Source organism: Hemiscyllium ocellatum, chromosome 7, assembly GCF_020745735.1.
Source record: "Hemiscyllium ocellatum isolate sHemOce1 chromosome 7, sHemOce1.pat.X.cur, whole genome shotgun sequence".
In the NCBI taxonomy this organism is placed as follows: Eukaryota; Metazoa; Chordata; class Chondrichthyes; order Orectolobiformes; family Hemiscylliidae; genus Hemiscyllium; species Hemiscyllium ocellatum.
In genome coordinates, this window is record NC_083407.1 from 89172276 (window position 1) to 89195565 (window position 23290).

The window sequence follows — 23290 nt, forward strand, 5'->3', positions numbered from 1 at the left end:
CCAGGTTAGACGAAGCAATGCATACACTATCAACCTTTTTATAAACCTTCTGACGAACCTGCCTTTCTTGTCACTTTTTCAATCACTACTGACCCCTTCAATAATTTTTGCTCATATGTTTCCAGGTCTAGTAATTCCTGCACTTCCTTTAGAATTGTACATTTTTTCTTTTTTAAATTGACTCCAAACATTTTTCCCACCAAAGTCAATCAATTCACCCTTCTCAGGATTGAATATCCACCCATCTCACCTACCTACCCACATCTTCTTAAAGTCTGTAACCATTCTCCTCACAACGTAAAATACTTCTGAGTTTGTATGATCTGCAAAGTGTGAAATTATACTGTGCACACCCAAATCTAGTACATTATTATATGTAAAAAGAAGTTGTCAAAAACATCTGAATGTCCTTAGTGCACAGTTTCAGGCAGTCTGAAAAAATCCTGTGCACTATGACATTCTGTTTCCTTTAACTTTGCCAACTTCACATTGATTTTGTCACTTTCTCTTCTTTTTTTCTGTGAGTTTTAGTTTTGCTGCATGTCTAATAAGTGTTATTCAACAATCTCTATTTGGTACTTCCCATAGACCATTTCAACCACATTCCACTCATCAATCGTCTGAGTAATTTAACCAATAAAGTTCAATCAAGATAGATAAACATCCGTCACCTTTAACCTATTAATGCTGCCTTTTTTTTCTATTTATGTATAAGTGCCAAGCGACTGAAAATTGTACTTCAAATAAGCTAAATGTTTTGCTGCCACTAAGGTTAAACAGATTATCCTTTAGATGCTGGATTTGCACTTAACCCCATTTTTTGTCAAAAGATGCACCATTTGCAACTCTTCAGTTCTTTGTCACTGTTTCTGGATCTAAGGAGGATTGGGTGGGTATAGGCAGTACCATCACAAATTCTACCCTTAAGTCCCTTGGCATCCTCATTACGATTGTGAGATTCATTCTCATTTTCACCAAGTCAATATATTAAATTAACAATGACATGGGCAACATTCATTGCTAAATCTGCATATATTTGTTAACTGATAGAAAAGAAGTAAATTAAACAACATGAACCATCAATACTGAGAATTCCATGAGAGTTGTATTGATCTCCACAGAAATGCTTAAATGAATGAGAATAATATTGTGAAGTTCAGAATGTTTTATTATTTTTGAGAATATTCAGCAAACTAAGATCATATTTATCAAGAGCAATCTAGAAGTCTCTCATTCGCCTGAAAGACCCGATAGTTGAGTTGTAGCCTCCCCAGTCACTGTATCTCCTGTATTCACCGGGTCTCATGAAGTACTGTCGCCCTCTGTAGTTGGGATGTTCATAGAAGGTCCAGTAACCGTCCATCACATGGCAGGAGTGGATGTCACGGTAACGGAAACGATCGTAGACAGATGGACAGTCATCCATGAATTCCATCATCTGTCCTCCAAAGTCAGGCCTCTCATAAATCCTCATTCTGTAGGAACCTCCTCGGTACTGCAATAGAGAGAAATGAAACATCGTGAAGCAGCTATAATTGTATTCCATTATGAAAAAAAAATTATTGTAAAGTAGTTGCGTTATGCTTGTAAAATTGGCAGCCATTTTGATGAAAATCCTCCACCCGAAGCATTAAGCAGTCTTTTTGGCTTCTAAATATGGGCAGGACTATCGTATATGTTCAACACTTTGTTGGTTTCATGGATGTTCAGCAGTATGGTATCAATTTTAGTCCTCAGATGTAAGAGCTGCAGCATTTTGGATTGAAATTCTACTCAAGACAACTGTGAGAAGTGGAAACCAGCATGTGGTATCTGAATACCAATTTGATATTCAGCTGATTATTGACATTTAATGGGAAGACAGTGAAAAGACTCAACCCTTTGAATCTCTTCCAACATTGCATGAGATCTTGGCTGATCTGTCACCTAAATCCCCGTGTGGTGTGTAGTGAGTTACTCTTGGCTGCACTACTTAGGAGTGAAGTAAAAGAAAGTCTGGGGCCCTTGTCCATGCAGTATTTTGTGGCAAGTTGCTCAAAATGTCATGTTATTTCTATCTATCAAATGTTTGAAGACCGGAACCAGTCAAGTCAGATTTCAAACAGGTTTCCAAACCTTGATTAATTTAAATATTCCGGCAAACTACTTCTTTATTTTAAGAATCGTTTTACTAGGGGCTTACTCAGAGATTGTGGTGCTGGAAAAGTAGAGCAGACCAGGCCTAATCCAAGGAGCAGGAGAAGGGCCTATGCCCGAAAATTCAATTCTCCTGCTCCTTGGATGCTGCCTGACCTGCTGTGCTTTTCCAGCACCACACTCTCGACTCTGATCTCCAGCATCTGCAGTCCTTACTTTCTCCTAGCTCGGAGATTGTTTTGACTGGTCCCTGTGTTTTCTATGGAGGATGAATGGAAATCCGCCCATTCCCCGACCAGTGTTTCCAGCAGTTCCATCGATTTCTCACAAAAGTTACAGCGATAAATCAGGTCAGTCCTGAGGAATTGCTATTATGAATGATACGGCATTAACAAACAATTGAAACTTACAACTTTCAAATTTGGATGAATGATAAAGAATTTGATGAAAGGAAAGTGGGAATGCAAAACAATTGCAATAGCTTTGATTCAATCCATAAAGGATAAAGGAACCAACAATTACAAACATAAGTTGATTGACTTGTTCATTTTGTCTGGAAAGACAATTAATTTATGACTCACATATGGGTAGGAGCGACATGACCTGACACAGTCATTGAATCCCATCCAGCGCTGGTAGTCAGGATACTCTCCCCTGGTCAGAACATACTGGTATCCCATGTAATTGGGTTTCTCATACAGCACCCACCAGTCACTGTCAACACGGATGGAGTTACAGCGGCTGAAGTAAGGGGACAGGTCGGCACAGTCACTGCTGCACTCATAGTGCCGTCCCTGGAAGTTCCTGTCCTCGTAAAAGATGATCTGTGGAAAGAGATAGATTTGTGTTATAATCTTGTCAAGCTAGGAGGTATGTAATAAACAATTCCAAACAAATTCTTAAGTTTCTCTTGCCTTTCCCATTTTGAGCTCTGTTTGCTGAGTAACTGATCGAATGTGTCACTGCTACCCACAGCTTAGTATTTATAGGCTGGACAAAAATGTCCCCCTGGGCAAGACTTTTGTTATTTTAATGATTGCAACAGCACAAAAGCCACAAAACTCATGACATATGCACTTACTGTTTGAAAAAAATATTTTAAGGCATTTGTATGTCACCGGTTGCATTCTGCCTCCGTGTGATTTTAATTGTGTGAAGAAGATAACAATGGGTTACATTCCCAATGCTATATCTGCATAGAAGCTCTCGAACTGTTCCCATTACCTAATTGCCCAGCTCCATTTCCAAAAGGTCAGTGTCATAACTAAAGCTGACTCCAAATTTGGTTAAGGTGCGGATGCACATTTCTGGAAGTGATTGCTTTACAAAGTGATATACGCAATTGCTGATTTATAACTGACAGTACATTTAGTTTTCTAATTGTGCTCCATAGACCTTAAGCATTTATCAATGCACATGATTGCATGGTGAAATTACAATGTAATGTTGAGGAGTGATGTTTGTTAAAGCTGATTACAGTCCATACCCATTTTCATGTATTAATGAGTATCCTATTGTTATGTATTATCTTTCATTTAGTTTTAAATTTCAGTTTTGCTGAAACCAACTGGGTGCAGTAAGCAGAGGGGAAGGGGAGATGGACTCTTTTGTGGTTATGAAAAGAAAATCAAGGAGAAAAGATGCATGAATGAATGAGTGAATGAATGATTTTATTGTCACATGTTTTATAGTGAGAAAAACAGTAAAATACAGTGAAAAGCTTTTGCACTGTTACCACGATCTGGCACCATTTTGAATTGTTTAAGAATAAGGATATAAAAACAAGTCAATGGTTCCTTCTCAACAGGAATGATGGGCTTATGCCCGAAACGTCGAATTTCCTATTCCTTGGATGCTGCCTAAACTGCTGTGCTTTAACCAGCAACACATTTTCAGCTCCTTCTCAACAGGAATCCAACGTTGGTTTTGCAGATGTCATGTATTCAATTCCAGGAGATATTAGGCTCAGAAAGAGAAATTCATATAGAATCATTGAAACCTCTGGTGTGGTTCATGGTCATTCATCTCTTTGTGCCTGCTCAGGTTTTTGAAAGAATTGTCCAGTCCAGCACGATTCTTTATAATTAATCCAAATTACTGTGGGTGCTGGAAATTTGAAGCAAACACAGAAAATGCTGGATAAACTCAAAGTTCTGTAGAGAGCAACACAGCGATAATGTTTTTAGTTGAACCCGACTCTTCTTCAGAACAGAATAGCTTTGGGATATTTTAAAAAGACACTTTGACAGGAGCGGAGAAGGGATGAAGGGAAAAATGGTGTGGGGGCCTGATACAAAAAATAATGGGTTTGTTAATGGTGGTGAAAGAGGAAAGGAGGAGTGAAGTACATCTTCATTAAGGTGTTAAAGGGAGGGAATGGGTCCTCCCTATTGAGAGGAAAGTGGGCAAGACATAATGTTTGTTCTTCATTTTCTTACATTCTCCACTTTCTGCTCCCTCCTCCCCACTTCCCCTCCCACCCCCACCCCCACCCCCATATAAACCTGTCTTGTTTGCATCTTGTTTGCATTACATCGAGTAGAAAGGGCCCAGACTCTCCCTTTTTGGACTCCTCCTCAGTCCTAAATGGCCAGCCTGGTATCCTCAGACTGGTTCTGGATTTCCCGATCATCGGGAGTCTTCTGTCAATTCCTGTTAGAATTTTGTGAGATTCTCCAAGCTCTCCCTATCATTTGATAAACTCCAGTGTACATAGTCCTAACCAATCTAGTCTCCCTTCATACATCAGTCCGGCTATCACAGGAGTCAGTCTGATAAACCTTTGATGCTCTCCCTCCATAGTCAGGACATCCCCAGTTATTCAATACTCCCATACTCATTGCAAGGGGCTTTTTCTATCTGCCTTAGACTGAACACTCAAAACAGTGCAGTTCAATCCATTAAGGCCTATATACTTAAAACTTCATGTTTTATACATAACCTGTAGCTACAAATTTGGGTCTTAACTGATGTGGGTCAGACCCCCTTCCCTTCTATCCCATTATCAATATCAGACTTTGAACCAGTTGAGTAATGAGGTTTGTATCAGCATTTCTCAAGTATGTTCCTTTATCAAACTGTCTCCATATGAGCAGCAGTTGCATTTTCACTTCTTATTCAACAGAATCTTTGTGTATGCATTTCACAAGACCTTTTGTGTTATATTGTGGTCTCATAACCTTGGATATAGTCCTTCTATGAAAGCATCTAATTACTCCAGCTTAAAGTTTGACTTGAAACAGCCAACTGTGCAAGCTGCTGTTTCAGCTAACAATCTTCCTCAGCTATTTCATGTCAACTGTGAACCACTTTCAGCCATCTTGTGCTGCCTCAGCCATGGACAGCCCGATCCGATGATATGGCAGGGAGATAAGGAAAAGGAGAAATCTAAACTCACTGAGTTGTACCAGCAGAAAGCCGGCATGGTTACAATGGGATGAATGTCCTCCTTGGGTTCTGTAACTATTCAATAAGTTTTTATGATCTGCTACTAAAACCCTTCTGCCTTGTTAACCCCTGGACTTGGCTATCACAATATGATCCTGGCTGGCCTCCTATTTTGCACCAGCTGGATATCTGAGGTCAGCCAAAAATCTGGGTTTCTCCAGCACTTGCTATATACTTTTCAGATCTCAAGCATCTTCGATTCTTTGATTTTATCAAAATTTTCGCACTTCTTTTCATATTCCTCAAAAGCCTCACATTTCCATATCTCTGTAATCTTGCCTTGCCCTACTACCTCCTGAATATCTCTACTCAGTCAGTTCTGGTCTCTTGAATATTCCAGATTGTGATCATTTTATAAATGGCAGCCATGCCATCAAGCACAAAGGCCTATGTCTGAAATTTGCTCTCATAAGTTCTTTCACATCTCTTCATTTAAGCTACTTAGAGTCATAGAGATGTACAGCATGGAAACAGACCCTTCGGTCCAACCTGTCCATGCTGACCCAATCTAGTCCCACCTGCCAGCACCCGGCCGATATCCCTCCAAACCCTTCCTATTCATATACCCATCCAAATGCCTCTTAAATGTTGCAATTGTACCAGCCTCCACCACATCCTCTGGCAGCTCATTCCATACATGTACCACCCTCTGCGTGAAAAGGTTGTCCCTTAGGTCTCTTTTATATCTTTCCTCTTTCACCCTAAACCTATGCCCTCTAGTTCTGGACTCCCCCACCTCAGGGGGAAAAGACCTTGCCTATTTATCCTATCCATGCCCCTCATAATTTGTAAACTTCTATAAGGTCACCCCTCAGCCTCCGCCCTCTGGGGAAAACAGCCCCAGACTGTTCAGCCTCTCCCTGTAGCTCAGATCCTCCAACCCTGGCAACATCCTTGTAAATCTTTTCTGAACCCTTTCAAATTTCACAACATCTTTCCAATAGGAAGAAGACCAGAATTGCACACAATATTCCAACAGTGGCCTAACCAATGTCCTGTACAGCATCAACATGACCTCCCAACTCCTGTACTCAATACTCTGACCAATAAAGGAAAAGTACCAAACGCCTTCTTTATTATCCTAGCAACTCTACTTTCAAGGAGCTATGAACCTGCACTCCAAGGTCTCTTTGTTCAGCAACACTCCCTAGGACCTTATCATTAAGTGTATAAGTCCTGCTAAGATTTGCTTTCCCAAAATGCAGCGCCTCACATTTATTTGAATTAAACTCCATCTGCCACTTCTCAACCCATTGGTCCATCTGGTCCAGATCCTGTTGTAATCTGAGGTAATCCTCTTCGCTGTCCACTACACCTTCAATTTTGGTGTTATCTGCAAACTTATTAACTGTACCTCTTATGCTCACATCCAAATCGTTTATGTAAATGATAAAAAGTAGAGGGCCCAACACCGATCCTTGTGGCACTCCACTGGTCACAGGCCTCCAGTCTGAAAAACAACCCTCCACCACCACCATCTGTCTTCTACCTTTGAGCCAGTTCTGTATCCAAATGGCTATTCTCCCTGTATTCCATGAGATCTAACCTTGCTAATCAGTCTTCCATGGGGAACCTTGTCAAATGCCTTACTGAAGTCCATATATATCACATCTACTACTCTGCCCTCATCAATCTTCTTTGTTACTTCTTCAAAAAACTCAATAAAGTTTGTGAGACATGATTTCCCACGCACAAAGCCATGTTGACTGTCCCGAATCAGTCCTTGCCTTTCCAAATACATGTACATCCTGTCCCTCAGGATTCACTCCAACAACTTGCCCACCACCGAGGTCAGGCTCACCAGTCTATAGTTCCCTGGCTTGTCTTTACCACCCCTCTTAAACAGTGGCACCACGTTTGCCAACCTTCAGTCTTCCGGCACCTCACCTGTGACTATCAATGATACAAATATCTCAGCAAGAGGCCCAGCAGTCACTTCTCTAGCTTCCCACAGAGTTCTCGGGTACACCTGATCAGGTCCTAGGGATTTATCCACTTTTAACCATTTCAAGACACCCAGCACTTCCTCCTCTGTAATCTGGACATTTTGCAAGTCTTCACCATCTATTTCCCTACATTCTATATCTTTCATATCATTTTTCACAGTGAACACTGATGCAAAACATTCATTTAGTATCTCCCCCATTTTCTGTGGCTCCACACAAAGGCTGCCTTGCTGATCTTTGAGGGGCCCTATTCTCTCCCTAGTTACCCTTTTGTCCTTAATATATTTGTAAAAAACCCTTTGGATTCTCCTTAATTCTATCTCATGTCCCTGTTTTCCTCTTAAGTATACTCCTATTTTCTTTATATTCTAAGGATTCACTCGATCCATCCTGTCTATACTTGACATATGCTTCCTTCTTTTTCTTAACCAAACTCTCAATTTCTTTAGTCATCCAGCATTCTCTATACCTATCAGCCTTCCCTTTCACCCTGATAGGAATATACTTTCTCTGGATTCTTGTTATCTCATTTCTGAAGGCTTCCCATTTTCCAGCCATCCCTTTACCTGTAAACTTCCTAAAATTGACTCCTTTGAGCATCTTTGTGGTCATATGTCCTAAAAACTTTTTATATGATTCGGTGGTCAATATGTTTAAAAACTCTTACAAGAGATCTTTGGATATTTTCCTTAACTGCAGACCCTACAAAATGGCAGCGTGTTGTTATGGTTGCCCACAGGAGAAATTTTCTAAAGCCTCATATAATTTTGCTTGAAATGTGCACCTTTGTTTCACATTTCCTGGGAAAAGTGGAAGGTTAAAGAATTAATTACCTTGGTACATTTGCTCCTCATTTGTAGTGAAATATAATTTCAGTGTTTGCTTTCTATTGAAGTCACCAATCAAATAATTATTGTCATACTGGTTCACTTAGTATGGTTTAAAGGTCTTTAAATGCACCAGAGTCCAACTGCAGAGGTGAACCAAAGGCCTCTGAACCAACCAGAGGCCAAATCCAGAGCTTCGTTATAAATTCCTGCACAATGTCTGCCAAGTCCTTCTCAGGCATTGTGCAGCAGGGAATGGAAGAACCAGAATGTAGTGTTATGAAGGTGTGGGTGTACTGCACCTTTAAGAGAGTTAAAACCCAGTAGAACTACCTGACAGCACCAAGTGTTCTGAGCAAGAAGCAATGTAACATTTGGTCGAACAGCTAGATTAGGTGGATTGCCTGGAGACGACAAAACAAATCCAAATTTGACCAGTCATTTTAAATTATACCCCTAAAAAAAAACAAACTCCAATCAAGTTTGAATTGAGTATATTGACAATCCAAGTCAATTCCTGACTCAGGCGACTGACTATGTGGAGTTTGCACATTCTCCCCGTGTATGCGTGGGTTTCCTCCGGGTGCTCCGGTTTCCTCCCACAGTCCAAAAATGTGCAGGTTAGGTGAATTGGCCATGCTAAATTGCCCGTAGTGTTAGGTAAGGGGTAAATGTAGGGGTATGGGTGGGTTGCGCTTCAGCGGGTCGGTGTAGACTTGTTGGGCCGAAGGGCCTGTTTCCACACTGTAAGTAATCTAATCTAATCTAATCTAAAAAGCCAAAGACACAATCCAATGCTTTGGGGGTATAAGACAGGGAAAAATTGAACAGTTCGGGGAGAACTGCCAAAAGACCAATAGATGTAGGCTGCTAGTAAGAACTCTATGAGAGGTACCAGTCTACAGAAGGAGTTTGCAGTGAGAAAAAATCATCGACACCGACCTAGAGAGTAAATCTACAGAGTAAGATACAACAGCTGGCTGGCTTTGAAATTCAAATTTTTTGGTAAATCTTACTCGATGGTTTTATCAGACTAGTATTATAGAAGCTGAAAATGTGTTGCTGGAAAAGCGCAGCAGGTCAGGCAGCATCCAAGGAACAGGAGATTCGACGTTTCGGGCATAAGCCCTTCATCAGGAATGAGGAAAGTATGTCCAGCAGGCTAAGATAAAAGGTAGGGAGGAGGGACTTGGGGAAGGGGCGATGGAGATGCAATAGGTGGAAGGAGGTCAAGGTGAGGGTGATAGGCCGGAGTGGGGTGGGGGCGGAGAGGTCAGGAAGAAGATTGCAGGTTAGGAAGTATTATAGAAGGGAAAGTAAAAGATAGGTGAGAGAACGGAGTTTTAAATTGTTGTTAGTTAATTATTCATTGTTATACTTTAGGATATAAAGTTGTTCATTTTTACTTTAATTAGCTCTTGGCCTCTTGAATTTTCCCAGATGACTGCATGGGATAATTATTTTTCTGTGTTGCTGACTTAAATTAAGCAGGAGGGTTTCCCCCATGTCATAACAATAGCATGTTCCATTGTTTTTAATTCATTTTGTGAGATGTGGGCATCCTGGCTGGCCAGCATTTATTGCCTGTCTCTAGTTGCCCTTGAGGAGGTGATGAGCTGCCTTCTTGAATCACTGCAATCCACCTGCTGTGGGTTCAACCACAATGCCATTAAAGAGGAAATTCCAGGCTTTTGACCCACTGCAAACGAAGGAATGGGGATATATTTCCAAGTCAGGATGATGGGTGGCTTGGAGGGGAACTTGCAGGTGGTGGTATTCCCATCTATCTGCTACCCTTATCTTTCTGATGGAAGTGGTCATGGGTTTAGAAGATGCTGTTGGAGACTCTTTGGGGAATTTCTATACTGCATCTTGTAGATAGTACGCACTGCTGTTACTCAGCATCAATGGTGGAGGGAGTGCAGGTACGCATAAATTTATAGCGTAAACATTGGAAGTTGTTGATCCCATAACCTGCAAAATGCCTCAAGCCTCAAGAAAGTTGGAAATAATCATCATTGAGGCGGGTTCAGCTTGGATCATGAACAGTTCCTGCTTATTGACTGCAGAAACTCCCAAAAACATCAACAGGCGATGGTACTGGTGGGCCATTCATAATGCTTCCTACTTGACCCTGGCATTTTCTCCTTTTTCAATTATTGACTTTAATGATGATCATGTCACTGCAATCACTGAGGTAAAGTATTCTCAATGAAACCGCCAGATACCAGCACTATTCTTAACTATTTTAATGAGGAGCCAAGAATGAGTGAATTGAAAAGAAGACAGGGTCATAAAGCATATTTTATTATGTTGACAAATAATTCAACAAAATAAAGTAATGCATTATTGTTGCAGACTAAAAGTCCCTCATTCGCCTGAAAGATCCAATAGTTGAGCTGTAGCCTCCCCAGTCACTGTATCTCCTGTATTCACCGGGCCTCATGAAGTACTGTCGCCCTCTGTAGTTGGGATGTTCATAGAAGATCCAGTAACCGTCCATCACATGGCAGGAGTGGATGTCACGGTAACGGAAACGATCGTAAACAGACGGACAGTCTTCCATGAATTCCATCATCTGTCCTCCAAAGTCAGGCCTCTCGTAAATTTTCATTCTGTAGGAGCCTCCTCGGTACTGGAATAGAAAAACATGAGAGATTTGTGATGTAGCTACAAATATATCTACAATTGATGCATGTGTGACTGGTGATATTTCATGCATATAAACACAAGTATATTGATAGCAGTAGACACCTTAATGTAGTTCTAGTTGCTCTTGTGGGAAGACTTTTTTTCCCAAGTGCCAGCAGCTTTCTCTTTTATGTAAACTTTTCATTATTTACAGTTAAATGAATGGGAAGAATACAAACATCTCCATCGACAAGTTTTATGACTCAGGTTTTATCCAATTATCCTTGTTACATTCTGCAATGTCAATATGCTAATTTAACTTTCAGTTCGGAATATCAGAGTTGTTATTTGCAAACGTTTCAATTATATCCCAGATGATCATCAGCTTTGCAACAGTACATCAGTATATGATGCAGTACTAACTTCCCAGCTTGCACAAGTGTTGACTGAAGAACTACCTATATAACAAGTATAGTGACAAAGTTTTGGCAGTGACAGAAACACAATTAGTGAATTGGTAAATCAAACTGGTTGTGTCACAGTCCACTACATATTACCATCATTTATGAAAATTAAAATCAATCCTGTGAAAATAAAGATCACCTTTACATCTCATTCAGACAAACCCAAATGTTGAGTGCATTAATCATTATCTCAGTGTCAGTTTGATCAGAAAGTACAAACCACCAGAAATAACTTACGTATGGGTAAGTGCGACATGACCAAATGTTGTCATTGAATCCCATCCAGCGCTGGTAGTCAGGATACTCTCCCCTGGTCAGAACATACTGGTATCCCATGTAATTGGGTTTCTCATACACCACCCACCAGTCACTCTCAACACGGATGGAGTTACAGCGGCTGAAGTAAGGGGACAGGTCGGCACAGTCACTGCTGCACTCATAGTGCCGTCCCTGGAAGCTCCTGTCCTCGTAAAAGATGATCTGTGAGGGAAGAAACAGGTTTGTAAATTCATGATTTCTCAAACTTTGCTATTCCTAATAGAAAATTTTAATACAACATATGAACTCAAGATAATCCCTGCCTTTCCCATTATGGGTTCAGAGTTGGCTTTGCGACCGAATGTATTACTGCTTCACAGAGCTTGATATTTATACACTGCGCTGAAATGCCCACTGTGCATTTCTTTAGTTATTCAGACCATTTCAATGAGTTGAAACCACTACAAATGCTACATCACACCTGACTTATACAGTAAATGCAAAGAAAACATTCAAAAGGCACTTTAGTATTGTTTTTCAGTGTTTTGCTTCCATTTCAATTTAATTCTTGCATAAAAGAAGATAACAATACACTGGAGGCCATTGTGTACCCTATTCTATGCTTCCACTGCAATTCTCAGTGTCATTGCATGTTCAAAAGGATATGTTCCCAATAGTTCAATATAATTTAATAGGTCCACTCTCAAACTGATTAACACATAGGCAGGCATGTCTGGAGCAGGTTACTTAAATTATTACTCTGTAAGTAAGTTTGTTTTGATGTGTAACTGTTAATGTACTTTCATTCCAAATTAATCATCTACTAGTGAACTGCACTAATTATATATGGTATTTTATCAACATGTTATTGTACACTTTTGGTTCCATACACTAATGAGCATCCTTTTGTTACCTATTATTTTCTCCTTTGCTCTTAATTACACATTAGTTGAAGGGAGATTTGAATAAAAAACAAAACAACAAAAAGGCAATGATAGTTTGATGGAAGAAAAATTCAGAATGTACATACGTGGGGACAACAGATTGAATTATTTACTGCTTACAAAAAGGAAAGAGTGAAGAAAAAGCTTTGGAGTATCTTAATTAAAGAAGTACAGATCAACTAAAATCTGGTACATTAATGCCATGATCACAAATTTGGTTACCAGAACTGACACCTTTAGCTCAAAAGGTAAACATAGAATCATTGAATCTGGCAGCACAGAATGTGGTCATTCGTCTCATTATAACTATGCTACACTTTTAAAGAGAACTACAAGTGGTTATATTCATCTGCTCTTTTCACACAGCCCTGTAATTTCCTTACCTTTTCATGTGCAATCAAAGGTCCCCCTGCTCCCACATCTGTATCAGAGTTTATATTTTTCTTTAAAGTTGGGACCTATTACAGAAAGTTCATACATAACCTGGCCTGCATTCTGGCATCCTGCATCAACTCCTGAAAAAGGGTCAGCATTGGAAATGTTTGCATTGCCAAGCAAAACAGGGTGCCACCATTTAAGAAAGGTGGTAAGGAAAGGCCAGTGAAATATAGACTAGTGAGCTTGAGATCGATGGTAGGTAAGTTGATGGAAAGGATTCTGAGGGACAGGATTTGCATGTATTTGGATAGGCAAGGATGGATCAAGATAGTTAACACTTCTTTGTGTGTGGGAAATTGTGGCTCACTAACTTGATTGAGTTTTTTGAAGAAGTGACAAAGAAGATTGTTGAAGACAAAGCAGTGGACAGGTGGTATTCAAGAGGTGGGGAGGCTGCAGACAGATTTGGAGAATGTTAGGAGCGTGGATAATCAAGTGGCAGATGGAGTACAACGTGGGGAAATACGAAGTCTCGCACTTTGATCAGAAGAATTGAGGCAGGAATTATTTTCTAAATGAGAAGAAAATTTAAGTCTTAAGTGCAAAGAGGCTTGGGAGTTCTAGTCCAGGATTCTCTCAAGATAAAATTGCAGGTTGAGTCATTAATTAGGAAAGCAAATGCAATGATGGCATTTATTTTGAGAGGACTTGAATATAAAAGCAGAGATATACTTCTGAACATCTACAAGGCTCTGCTCAGACCACATTTGGACGATTGTGCTCAGTTTTGGATCCCATACCTCAGGAAGCATGTACGGTCCTGGAGCGTGTTCAGAGGAGGTTCACAAGAGTGGTCCCAGGAATGAAACACTTAACATATGAGGAATGTTTGAGGACTGTAGATCGATAGTTGAGGAAGTTTAAAAGGATAAGGGGGGAATCTAATTGAAACTTACAGAATACTGAATGGCCTGGACAGAGTAGACGTTAGGAAGATGTTTCCATTGGTGTGAGAGACTAGGAGCCAAGGGCATAGCCTTAGAGGAAAGGGAAGGCCTTATAGAACAGAGATAAGGAGAAATTTCTTCAGCCAGACAATGGTAAATCTATGGAATTCATTGCTGTAGAAGGCTGTGGAGGCCAGGTCATTGGGTATATTTAAGACTGAGATAGATAGATTTTGAGTATCGAGGGAATCAAGTATTATGGGGAGAAAGCTTGAGAATGGGTTGAGAAACTAATCAGCCATGATTGAATGGCAGAGCAGACTCAATGGGCTGAATGACATAATTTCTGCTCCCATGTTTTATGGACATTGTCTATGTGGATTTGCATAAGGCCTTCAAGAAGATTCTGCATGGTAGAGTGTTTAGCAAGGATAGATCAAATGGAGTCAGGAGAGTTTGCCATTTGGATACAAAATTGACCTGAAGGTAGGAGACAGAATGCGGTTGTTGAGATTTGCTTTTTGGACTGGAGGCCTGTCATCAATGGTCAACTGCAAGGTTCAATGCTGGGTCCACTGCTTTTTGTCATGTATATAACTGATTTGGATGTAAATCTCAGGGATATGGTTAGTAACTTTGCAGCTGACATGACAATTGATGGTATAGTGGACAGCAAAGAAGATAATGTCACAATACAACCATAATCAGATTGGCAAATGGGCCAAGGAGTAGCAATTGGAGATTAATTTAGATAAATATGAGGTGCTGCGTTTTAGGATGGCAAATCAGTACAGGACTTACACGCTTCATGTTAAGGTCCTGAGGAGTGTTGCTGAACAAAGAGACTTCAGAGTCCAGGTTCATATTTTGTTGAAAGTTGATTTGCAGATGAACAGGATAGTGAAGAAGGCGTTTGTTACACTTGCCTTTATTGCTCAGTGTATTGAGTAAATGAGTTGGGTGGTTATACTGCGATTGTGCAGGACGTTGGTTAGGCCACATTTGGAATATGCCATTCAATTCTGGTCTCCCTGCCATAGTAAAGATGTGTGAAACTTGAAAGGGTTCAGAGAAGATTTACAAAGATGTAGCCAGGGTTGGAAGATTTCAGCGATAAAGAGAGGCTGAATCAACTGGGGCTATATTTCGTGGAGTGTCAGAGGCTGAGGGGCCACCTTATAGAGGTTTATAAAATGATGAGGGGCTTGGATAGGGTGAACAGTCAAGATTGTTTCCCCAGAATAGAGGAGACCAAAACTAAAGGACATAGTTTAAATTGAAGGGGAAAATTAAAAGGGGACCCGAGGGGCATTTTTTTCATATAGGCAGTGTGCGTATATGGAATGAACTGCAAGAGGAGATGGTGGAGACTAGTACAATATTTAAAAAGCATCTGGATAGAAAAATGAATAGGAAAGGTTTAGAGGGATATAAGCCAAATGCTGGCAAATGGGATGAGATTAGTTTAGAATATCTGGTTGGCATGGACAAGTTTAACCTAAGTGTAGCAGCCTCCTGTATAAAAACAGGGCTCATCTACACAGCTTTCTCTTGGAACCGCTCTTGAAGTCATCTGAAGCTTTCTGAGGAGACCAGCATAGTAAGAGGCAGAGACCAGCTGGCGAACCATAGAAAGGGAGAGGGCAAAAGCAGCTTCACAGACCCAGAGGTAGGACCATAGAGAAAGCAACTGCATCAATTTATAAGAGACTTGGAAAGTATTGTATTCTTAAGAGACCAAATAAGATTGTGGATAATATGTTTAGCATTAAAGATTATTGTAATTATGTTTCTAATAAAGTAGGAGTGTTTTGATTTGGTATCAGCTTGCGTCATATCGATTTGACCATTTTGGTATTGTAGGTCCACCTGGTCAAATTCAGTCCTAATAATCTGGTCGGATTTATCTGTAACTCATTTAAATGGAACCAGACAACAGAAAGGTCTGTTTTCACGGTGTCCATCTCTCTGACTCAAGGACTCTAATAGTTTTCAGGAAGTGAGGAAACAGCTCCCACCCTCTAAGATTTTGGCACAATATGATCCCAAATGAGATCTGGGATTAACATGCAATGCTCTCCCTCGTAGAGCTGAGGGGTTACATTAGCTCAGAGATGGCGCAATGGAGAGGGACACTCAATGCATCCAAGACTTTGGCTAATGTGCCCAGATAGTGTAGAAAGGATTGGCAGTCATATTTGGAGTCAGGAAAAGTTCCAACATTACTTTATGAAAATTTGAAACAATAACAGACATCAAAACCCTGCTAAGTCTACTTAAAGAGGGCAAGGCAGTGCCATCCATAGCTTCAGGCAAAATTCATCAGTTGACTCTAAGATTAACTGTGTATAATTACAAGTTAGAACACTGTCTGGGAGGTCAAGTAGCAAACATGGATGCACTGAACTGCCACCCACTGGCAGATAAAAAACACATGGTACCACCACTGGAGGAGTCCATAATGATGTTAAATTTTCTGGACACGTTTCCAATCACAGCTGACAATGTCAGACATTGGACACAGAAAGATCTGCTTCTGACATATTAGAAATAGCTGGTGGTGATGCGAGAATCACTGTATACAAGATAGACAAGATCACTGTATATTCTTGTGGAAAGCAAGAGTGATTACCTTGAGCAAAGGTCACCATGAGATACTGGCTGAATACGATACTGGTCATTCAAGGGGTTTCCAAAATGAAGATATTGGTGAGAAATTATGCCAGGTGCCAAGATTTGGATACAGACAGAGCCGTGTTGGTGGGGCAGAACCCAGAGTGCCACCACGGACAAAAATTACCACCAGCAGCTCTGCCACATTGTTGGGAATGGATGCAGTTAGACGTAAATTATGTTGGTGCATTCATGGATCAACGTTCTTAGTAATTGTGGGTGGCCGCTCAAAATAGCCGGACATGCATAGTGTTCATGCATAAAACACAGTGACAACAATACAAAAATTGCACACATACTTATTTGCCAACAAGAAATTTGAGAATTTGCTAAAGTCGAATGGGATTCATCATTTAAGGACAGCTTCATACCATCCATCATCCAATAGTCAGGCCAAAAGAACAAACTTTAAAGGTAGGCTTAAAGAAACAGCATACTGCTTCATGAGATACAAAACTGCTCCAGTTTCTATTTGATTATAAGACTACCCCTCATGCAACTACAAGAATAACTTCAATAGAGTTGCTAATGGGGAGAAGACTCCACATCAAGTCAAACCTGATCTTCCTGGACCTGGGAGGCAAGGTGAAATGGCAGCAGAAACGCCAATGATGAAAACAAGACTCCACTAAGTGACAGATAATTTACTTTAGGGGATGAAGATTGGTGTAGGAAACACAAGAATGACCCGGCATGAGTAAGAGATGGTCGACGCGAGATCAGAAGCAGTTACATGCAAAGTTCAGGTCAGCGCATGGTCCTGAACATAAGTGAACCATATGAAAGCTGCAAACTTGCAAATGGTGCAGGAACAAAGCATGACCAGCTCCTCGACAGCCTTTCCGACTGTTTTGCAACCCATGGCTTTTCCTTCTTCCTCAGGTGTTGAAGACAGCTCAGAATCTGAGATGGATACGGTGGATATTGCCACCTCATCACCTTTGCTGTCTGAAGCAGAGAAATAATTTCTTCTGAGATGCTTGACGAGCTACAGTGCATTACACAGCGTATGTATCAGCAGCAGGGTTGGAGGAAGCTGACCCACTGGTAAAACACCTCAGGAGAAACTATGAAATTAAGAACTGGCCGATATCCTCAGACTCAGAGGGAGAGGGCTGTAGTGATTGTAACAAAGTCAGCCAGGTGACCGTCATTGAATGTGAGTTCCCTGATTGAGGCTGCTAATCTGGTCCAACCAGGGAGCCCTGGCTGACAGATATAAACAGGGGTACCAAAGGTTCAGTTCACTCTAAGAGCTGGCTCTGAAGGAGCTGGATCAGTGTCAAGGACTCTCCATGTGTAAACAAAGGGTGATTTGGTGATTGGATACCAACCTCTGTGGAGGTATTACATCTAGAACAGAAACATTGGAGCTGCTAGATCCCATACTTTGCAAAATGCCTTCAGCCTCAAATTGGAAATAATCATTATTGAGGCAGGTCCAGCCTGGGTCTTGAACAGTTTCTCTCTTATTGACTGCAGAAACTCCAAAAACATCAGCAGTCGATGGTACTGGTAGGCTATTCACAATGCTTCCTACTTGACTGTGGCATTTCCTAATTTTCTAATTGCTAACTTTAAAGTTGATCCTGTCACTGAGACACTGGTAAAATACTCTCCATGAAGCCACCAGATACCAGCACTATTTTTAACCAATTGAACGAGGTCCCACTAATTAATGAACTGCAGAAGAAGACTGTGTAGCAGAGAATATGTAATTACGTTGACAAATATTTTAACAAAATAACGTCACATGTTACAGACTCAGACTAAAAGTCCCTCATTCGCCTGAAAGACCCGATAGTTGAGCTGTAGCCTCCCCAGTCACTGTATCTCCTGTATTCACCGGGTCTCAGGAAGTACTGTCGCCCTCCGTAGTTGGGACGTTCATAGAAGATCCAGTAACCGTCCATCACATGGCAGGAGTGGATGTCACGGTAACGGAAACGATCGTAGATAGATGTACAGTCATCCATGAATTCTATCATCTGTCCTCCAAAGTCAGGCCTCTCGTAAATCCTCATTCTGTAGGAGCCTCCTCGGTCCTGGAATGGACAGAAATAAAAGATTTGTGATGCAACTAAAACTATACCTACAATCGATATAGGTGGGACTGGTGTGATATTTCGTGCATACAGACAGAATTATCAGTAAAAATCTTAATGTATTTCTGGTTGCTCTTGTAGGTAGATTTTTTTTCAAACGGGACCAGCTTTCCCTTTTCTGTAACCTTTGCAATATTTACAGTTAACTGAATGGGATGAATACAAATATCCCCATCGATAATTTGTACTGAGTCACATTTTAGACAATTTGACCTCGTAACATTCTGCATTGTCAATATACAAATATGTCTTTCAGTTCAGAATATCTGATCTGTTATTCGTAAATGTTTCATTTATAACCCAGATGATCATCAGTTTTGCAACAAGTCAGTATATGCCGCATAACGATCTTCCCAGCTTGCACAACTATTTCGGAACTACCCATAAAACAAGCGATGTTACAAAGTGACAAGGGCAGTTGTTACCTTTTGGCAGCAACAAAAATGCAACTTAGTGGATTGGGAATTGAATTTACACGGATGATTGTCCAATACCTATTACCGTTTCAAAGAAAATTGATGTCAAACCTGCGAAAGTAAACATCTCCTTTACACCTTATTCAGACAAACCCAAATGTTGAGTGCATTAATCATTATCTCAGTTTGATCAGAAAATATAAACCACCAGAAATAACTTATGTATGGTAAATGCGACATAACCTTTAAACAAATCATTGTTTGCAGCAAACTGCCCAGCCTTCAGGACAACATGGACCACAGCTGTGCAACCACTACCAGATGTGTCAGAGTTTCAACACGGATAAAACCATTACACGTGGGGACACCACACAACGTGTACACAGCTGGCACTCATGTGATTTGGCCAACGTTGTCTATCTCATATACTGCAGGCAAGGATGCCCTGAGGCATGGTACATTGATGAGACCAAGCAGATGCTATGACAACGGATGAATGGACATCGCATGACAGTCTCCAGATGGGGGTGTTCCCTGCCAGTTAGGGAATACTTCAGCAGTCAGTGACATTCTGCTTTGGGTCTTCAGGTGAACATCCTCTGAGGCGGACTTTGGGGCAGGTAACAACACAAAGTGGAGAGCAGAGGCTGATAGCCAAGTTCGGTACCCATGGGGATGGCCTCAACCGGGACCTAGGGTTCATGTCACACTACAGGTGACCCCACTACAGATCTGTCTGTCCCTCTCTCTCTTTCACACACGCACACTCTTACACACTCACACATTCACAAGACCTTCTCTCATACACGCACACCCCACACTGACTCTCACACAAACATCCTCTCACAGGCTTATGCCCCATTACACTCACACACACACTTTATGAAGCTTTCACACACGCAAACACGCACTCTCTCACGTGCACTCACACTCACATGTGTACACTCACATGCACACACTCATTCTCTCTCTCTCATGCTTGCACACACACACATATATGTCTATGGGGTGAATTTGCATTTGCAGAATTATATTTGTAGATGTATTCTATTTTGCTCAAAAAATGAACAATCTGCGGGCAGTCGATACATGTAATATTATGTAAATTCCACTTTGGGAATAGAATCAGTTTAAGTCAAGACTGGGATACAGATAGTCTCTAACCTCACATCTTTAATGCATTGTCTGAGTTGAGATGTCACATTTTGTAATAAAACTTTAAATTGTCTTGAGAAGGTGACTTAAAAGAAATCCTGGGATTTAAATATTAATGAACCAAAACCTGCAACCCATTCTAAAAGAAGAAAGACTTAACAATCCAGATTTGTTCAATATATTACTGTATGATACTGTAATCTTTTGTTATAAATTCTGTGACTTATGATCTTATACTCCACAACACCTGATGAAGGAACAGTATTCTGAAAGTTAGTGCTGACAAGTAACCCTGTTGGACTATAATCTGGTGTTGTGTGATTTTTAACTAGGTTTAAGGTGAGAGGGGAAATATTTAAAAGGGACCAATGGGGCAATATATCCATGCAGAGGGTGGTGTGTGTATGGAACAGATGAGGAGATGGAGGCTGATACAATAACAACATTTGAAATACATTTGGAAGGGTATATGAAAGGGAAGCATTTAGCAGGATGTTGGCCAAATGTTGGCAAATGAGGTTAGAAGAATGTAAATATCTGGTCAGCACAGATGAGTTGGATCAATGGGTCTGTTTCATTGCTGTACATTCCTATGACTTTATGACTGTAACATCCTATCATCCTGTAAGGAGTTGGCACGAAATGATCACAAGCAAGATCTGGGATTGACATGCAATGCCTTCCCAGACAACATTAGGATAGCATTATCTTAGTAGCATTTGTGTCCCCATCAAGAAGAAGCCCCAATAATGTATAAGTCATAGAGTCATACAGCACAGAAACACACCCTTTAGGCAAACCAGTCCATGCTAACCATAACCCCAAACTCAACTTGTCCCACCTGCCCACACTTGGCCCATACCCCTCCAAGTATTTCTTAATCATGTACTTATCCAAATATTTTTTCAACATTGTAACTGTAACTGTATAGAGGGCTAGGCTAATGCTTATTGCACATCGTGCATTACCCAGAGGTCAGTTGAGAAGCAATCGCATTGTTGTGGGTCTGAAGTCTCATATCATCCAGACTAGGTAAGGATGGCAGTTTCTTTCCCCAAAGGACGTTACTGAACCAGATGGGCTTTTCCCCTGACAACTGACAATGGCTTCATGGTCATCATGAGACTCTTTAATTCCACCTTCTGCCATGGCAGGATTCAAACCTAAGTCCCCAGATCATTGTTTAAGTCAAATAGTCATTGGATCATAGAGATGTACAGCATGGAAATAAACCCTTCGGTCCAACTCGTCCTTGCTCAGATATCCTAACCTAATCTAGTCCCATTTACCAGCACTTGGTCCACATCCCTCTAAAACATTCCCATTCATATACCCATCCAGTTACCTTTTAAATTTGGTAATTGTACCAGCCTCCACCACTTCCTCTGGCAGCTCATTCTATACATGCACCACCCTCACTGTGAAAATGTTGTTCCTTATGTCGTCCCATTTCCCCCCTCCGTTGAAGCAAAATGCTCAGAGACTCAGTGTAGTTTTACCTCTTTCATCTTTATTCCAGGCCCTGGAGGGAGAGAGAACAATCTCCCATGTACATAGGGACATGAGTTCATGGTCTTCTCTGGAATATCAGTTTTTCAATTAACTATATCGTCATTTTACAGGGAGGAGCATCCAGATAAGACAACATACATATTGATTGGGTGATGGTTACAATCAGCGAGCATCAACAGTAGAGATTAAACCATCTGCTGTTACACAATGAATGTTCTTGAAGCTGTTAACTGGCTTCACATAATGAATACTTTTCCCCTTGTTAAGTGGTGTTGCATACTGAATGCTTCAGATATTGTTAAATGGCTCTATACAGTGAATGCTTTTTCACCTTGTTAACCCATTACCCTTGCCTGCAGCATCCCATTGTTAACTGTAAATTCTTATCTAATCTGAGTCATGCTCAGCTGAATCTCTTGTTTCACAAAACTCAGAACTTAACTCTTTCCCTGCCTATGCACATTCTCATTCCCTCCTTTTATCATTTTATGATAACCAATGGCATTACCAGCTTTCATAACACTCTGACAGCCTGTATTTAAGCAAGTTTTTGACACACATCATACAATGAATATAACAACAAAAATTACCATCTGTTACAATAAATAGAATTTGAAGAATTCTCCCATGTGGAAAAAGGTCACTAGTAAAGCTCTTAAATCCACAGTCCTTAGTGCCAACTCCATGCCCTCCAAGTCGCGTGGAAACGAGCCAGTTCTTCAAAATTCTCCTTCAGTAAAGTCCAACCTGAAAACAAAATCCATTCTGTCCTTGCATACTACTCCATGGAGAATCTGAATTCTTGGATAAGGGCAGTTAAATACAACACAAGACTGACAAGACTTCTATCCTTCAAAAGATACTTCAGATGGAGGATACCAGTACATCTGAGTGTGCAGTGCAGCAGCTGCAGCAGCAGGCTAGGTGAAGCCCGCTGTGCTGTTAAATGTAACAAAGCCAACTGGCTGTTGTGAAGTTTGTGTGATTAGTGAACCTTCATATCCCTTAAATGATCAGAAGACAAGGTTAATCTCAAATGGTTTGATGTCTATAGATTAGATTAGACTTACAGTGTGGAAACAGGCCCTTCGGCCCAACAAGTCCACACCGACCCGCCGAAGCGCAACCCACCCATACCCCTACATTTATCCCTTACCTAACACTACGGGCAATTTAGCTTGGCCAATTCACCTGACCCGCACATCTTTGGACTGTGGGAGGAAACCGGAGCACCCGGAGGAAACCCACGCAGACACGGGGAGAACGTGCAAACTCCACACAGTCAGTCGCCTGAGTCGGGAATTGAACCCGGGTCTACAGGCGCTGTGAGGCAGCAGTGCTAACCACTGTGCCACCGTGCGCTATAGGAAGGCCACTGACAAAAAACATACCTCTTCATTGTTGTTATTTTCTTAACTTTTTGTGTTCATTTGGGGAGCTGATTGAATCCA

General features: G+C 40.9%; 2 protein-coding genes across 2 annotated transcripts; both read right to left on the reverse strand.

Annotated features, from left to right (window-relative positions):
• Positions 1–1219: 1219 nt before the first annotated feature.
• LOC132817633 (gamma-crystallin S-1-like) lies at positions 1220–4768 on the reverse strand. The gene is made up of 3 exons (XM_060828134.1): positions 4670–4768; positions 2718–2999; positions 1220–1495 (listed from the first exon to the last, which is right to left on the reverse strand). Exons 1-3 carry the CDS (start codon positions 4766–4768, stop codon positions 1220–1222), a joined length of 657 nt encoding a protein of 218 aa, XP_060684117.1.
• A 5947-nt stretch (positions 4769–10715) lies between these two features.
• LOC132817634 (gamma-crystallin S-1-like) lies at positions 10716–21835 on the reverse strand. Its single transcript, XM_060828135.1, has 5 exons — positions 21827–21835; positions 18498–18696; positions 17475–17599; positions 11689–11979; positions 10716–10991 (listed from the first exon to the last, which is right to left on the reverse strand). The coding sequence occupies exons 1-5, from the start codon at positions 21833–21835 to the stop codon at positions 10716–10718; spliced, it is 900 nt and encodes a 299-aa protein (XP_060684118.1).
• Between the last annotated feature and the right edge of the window lie 1455 nt (positions 21836–23290).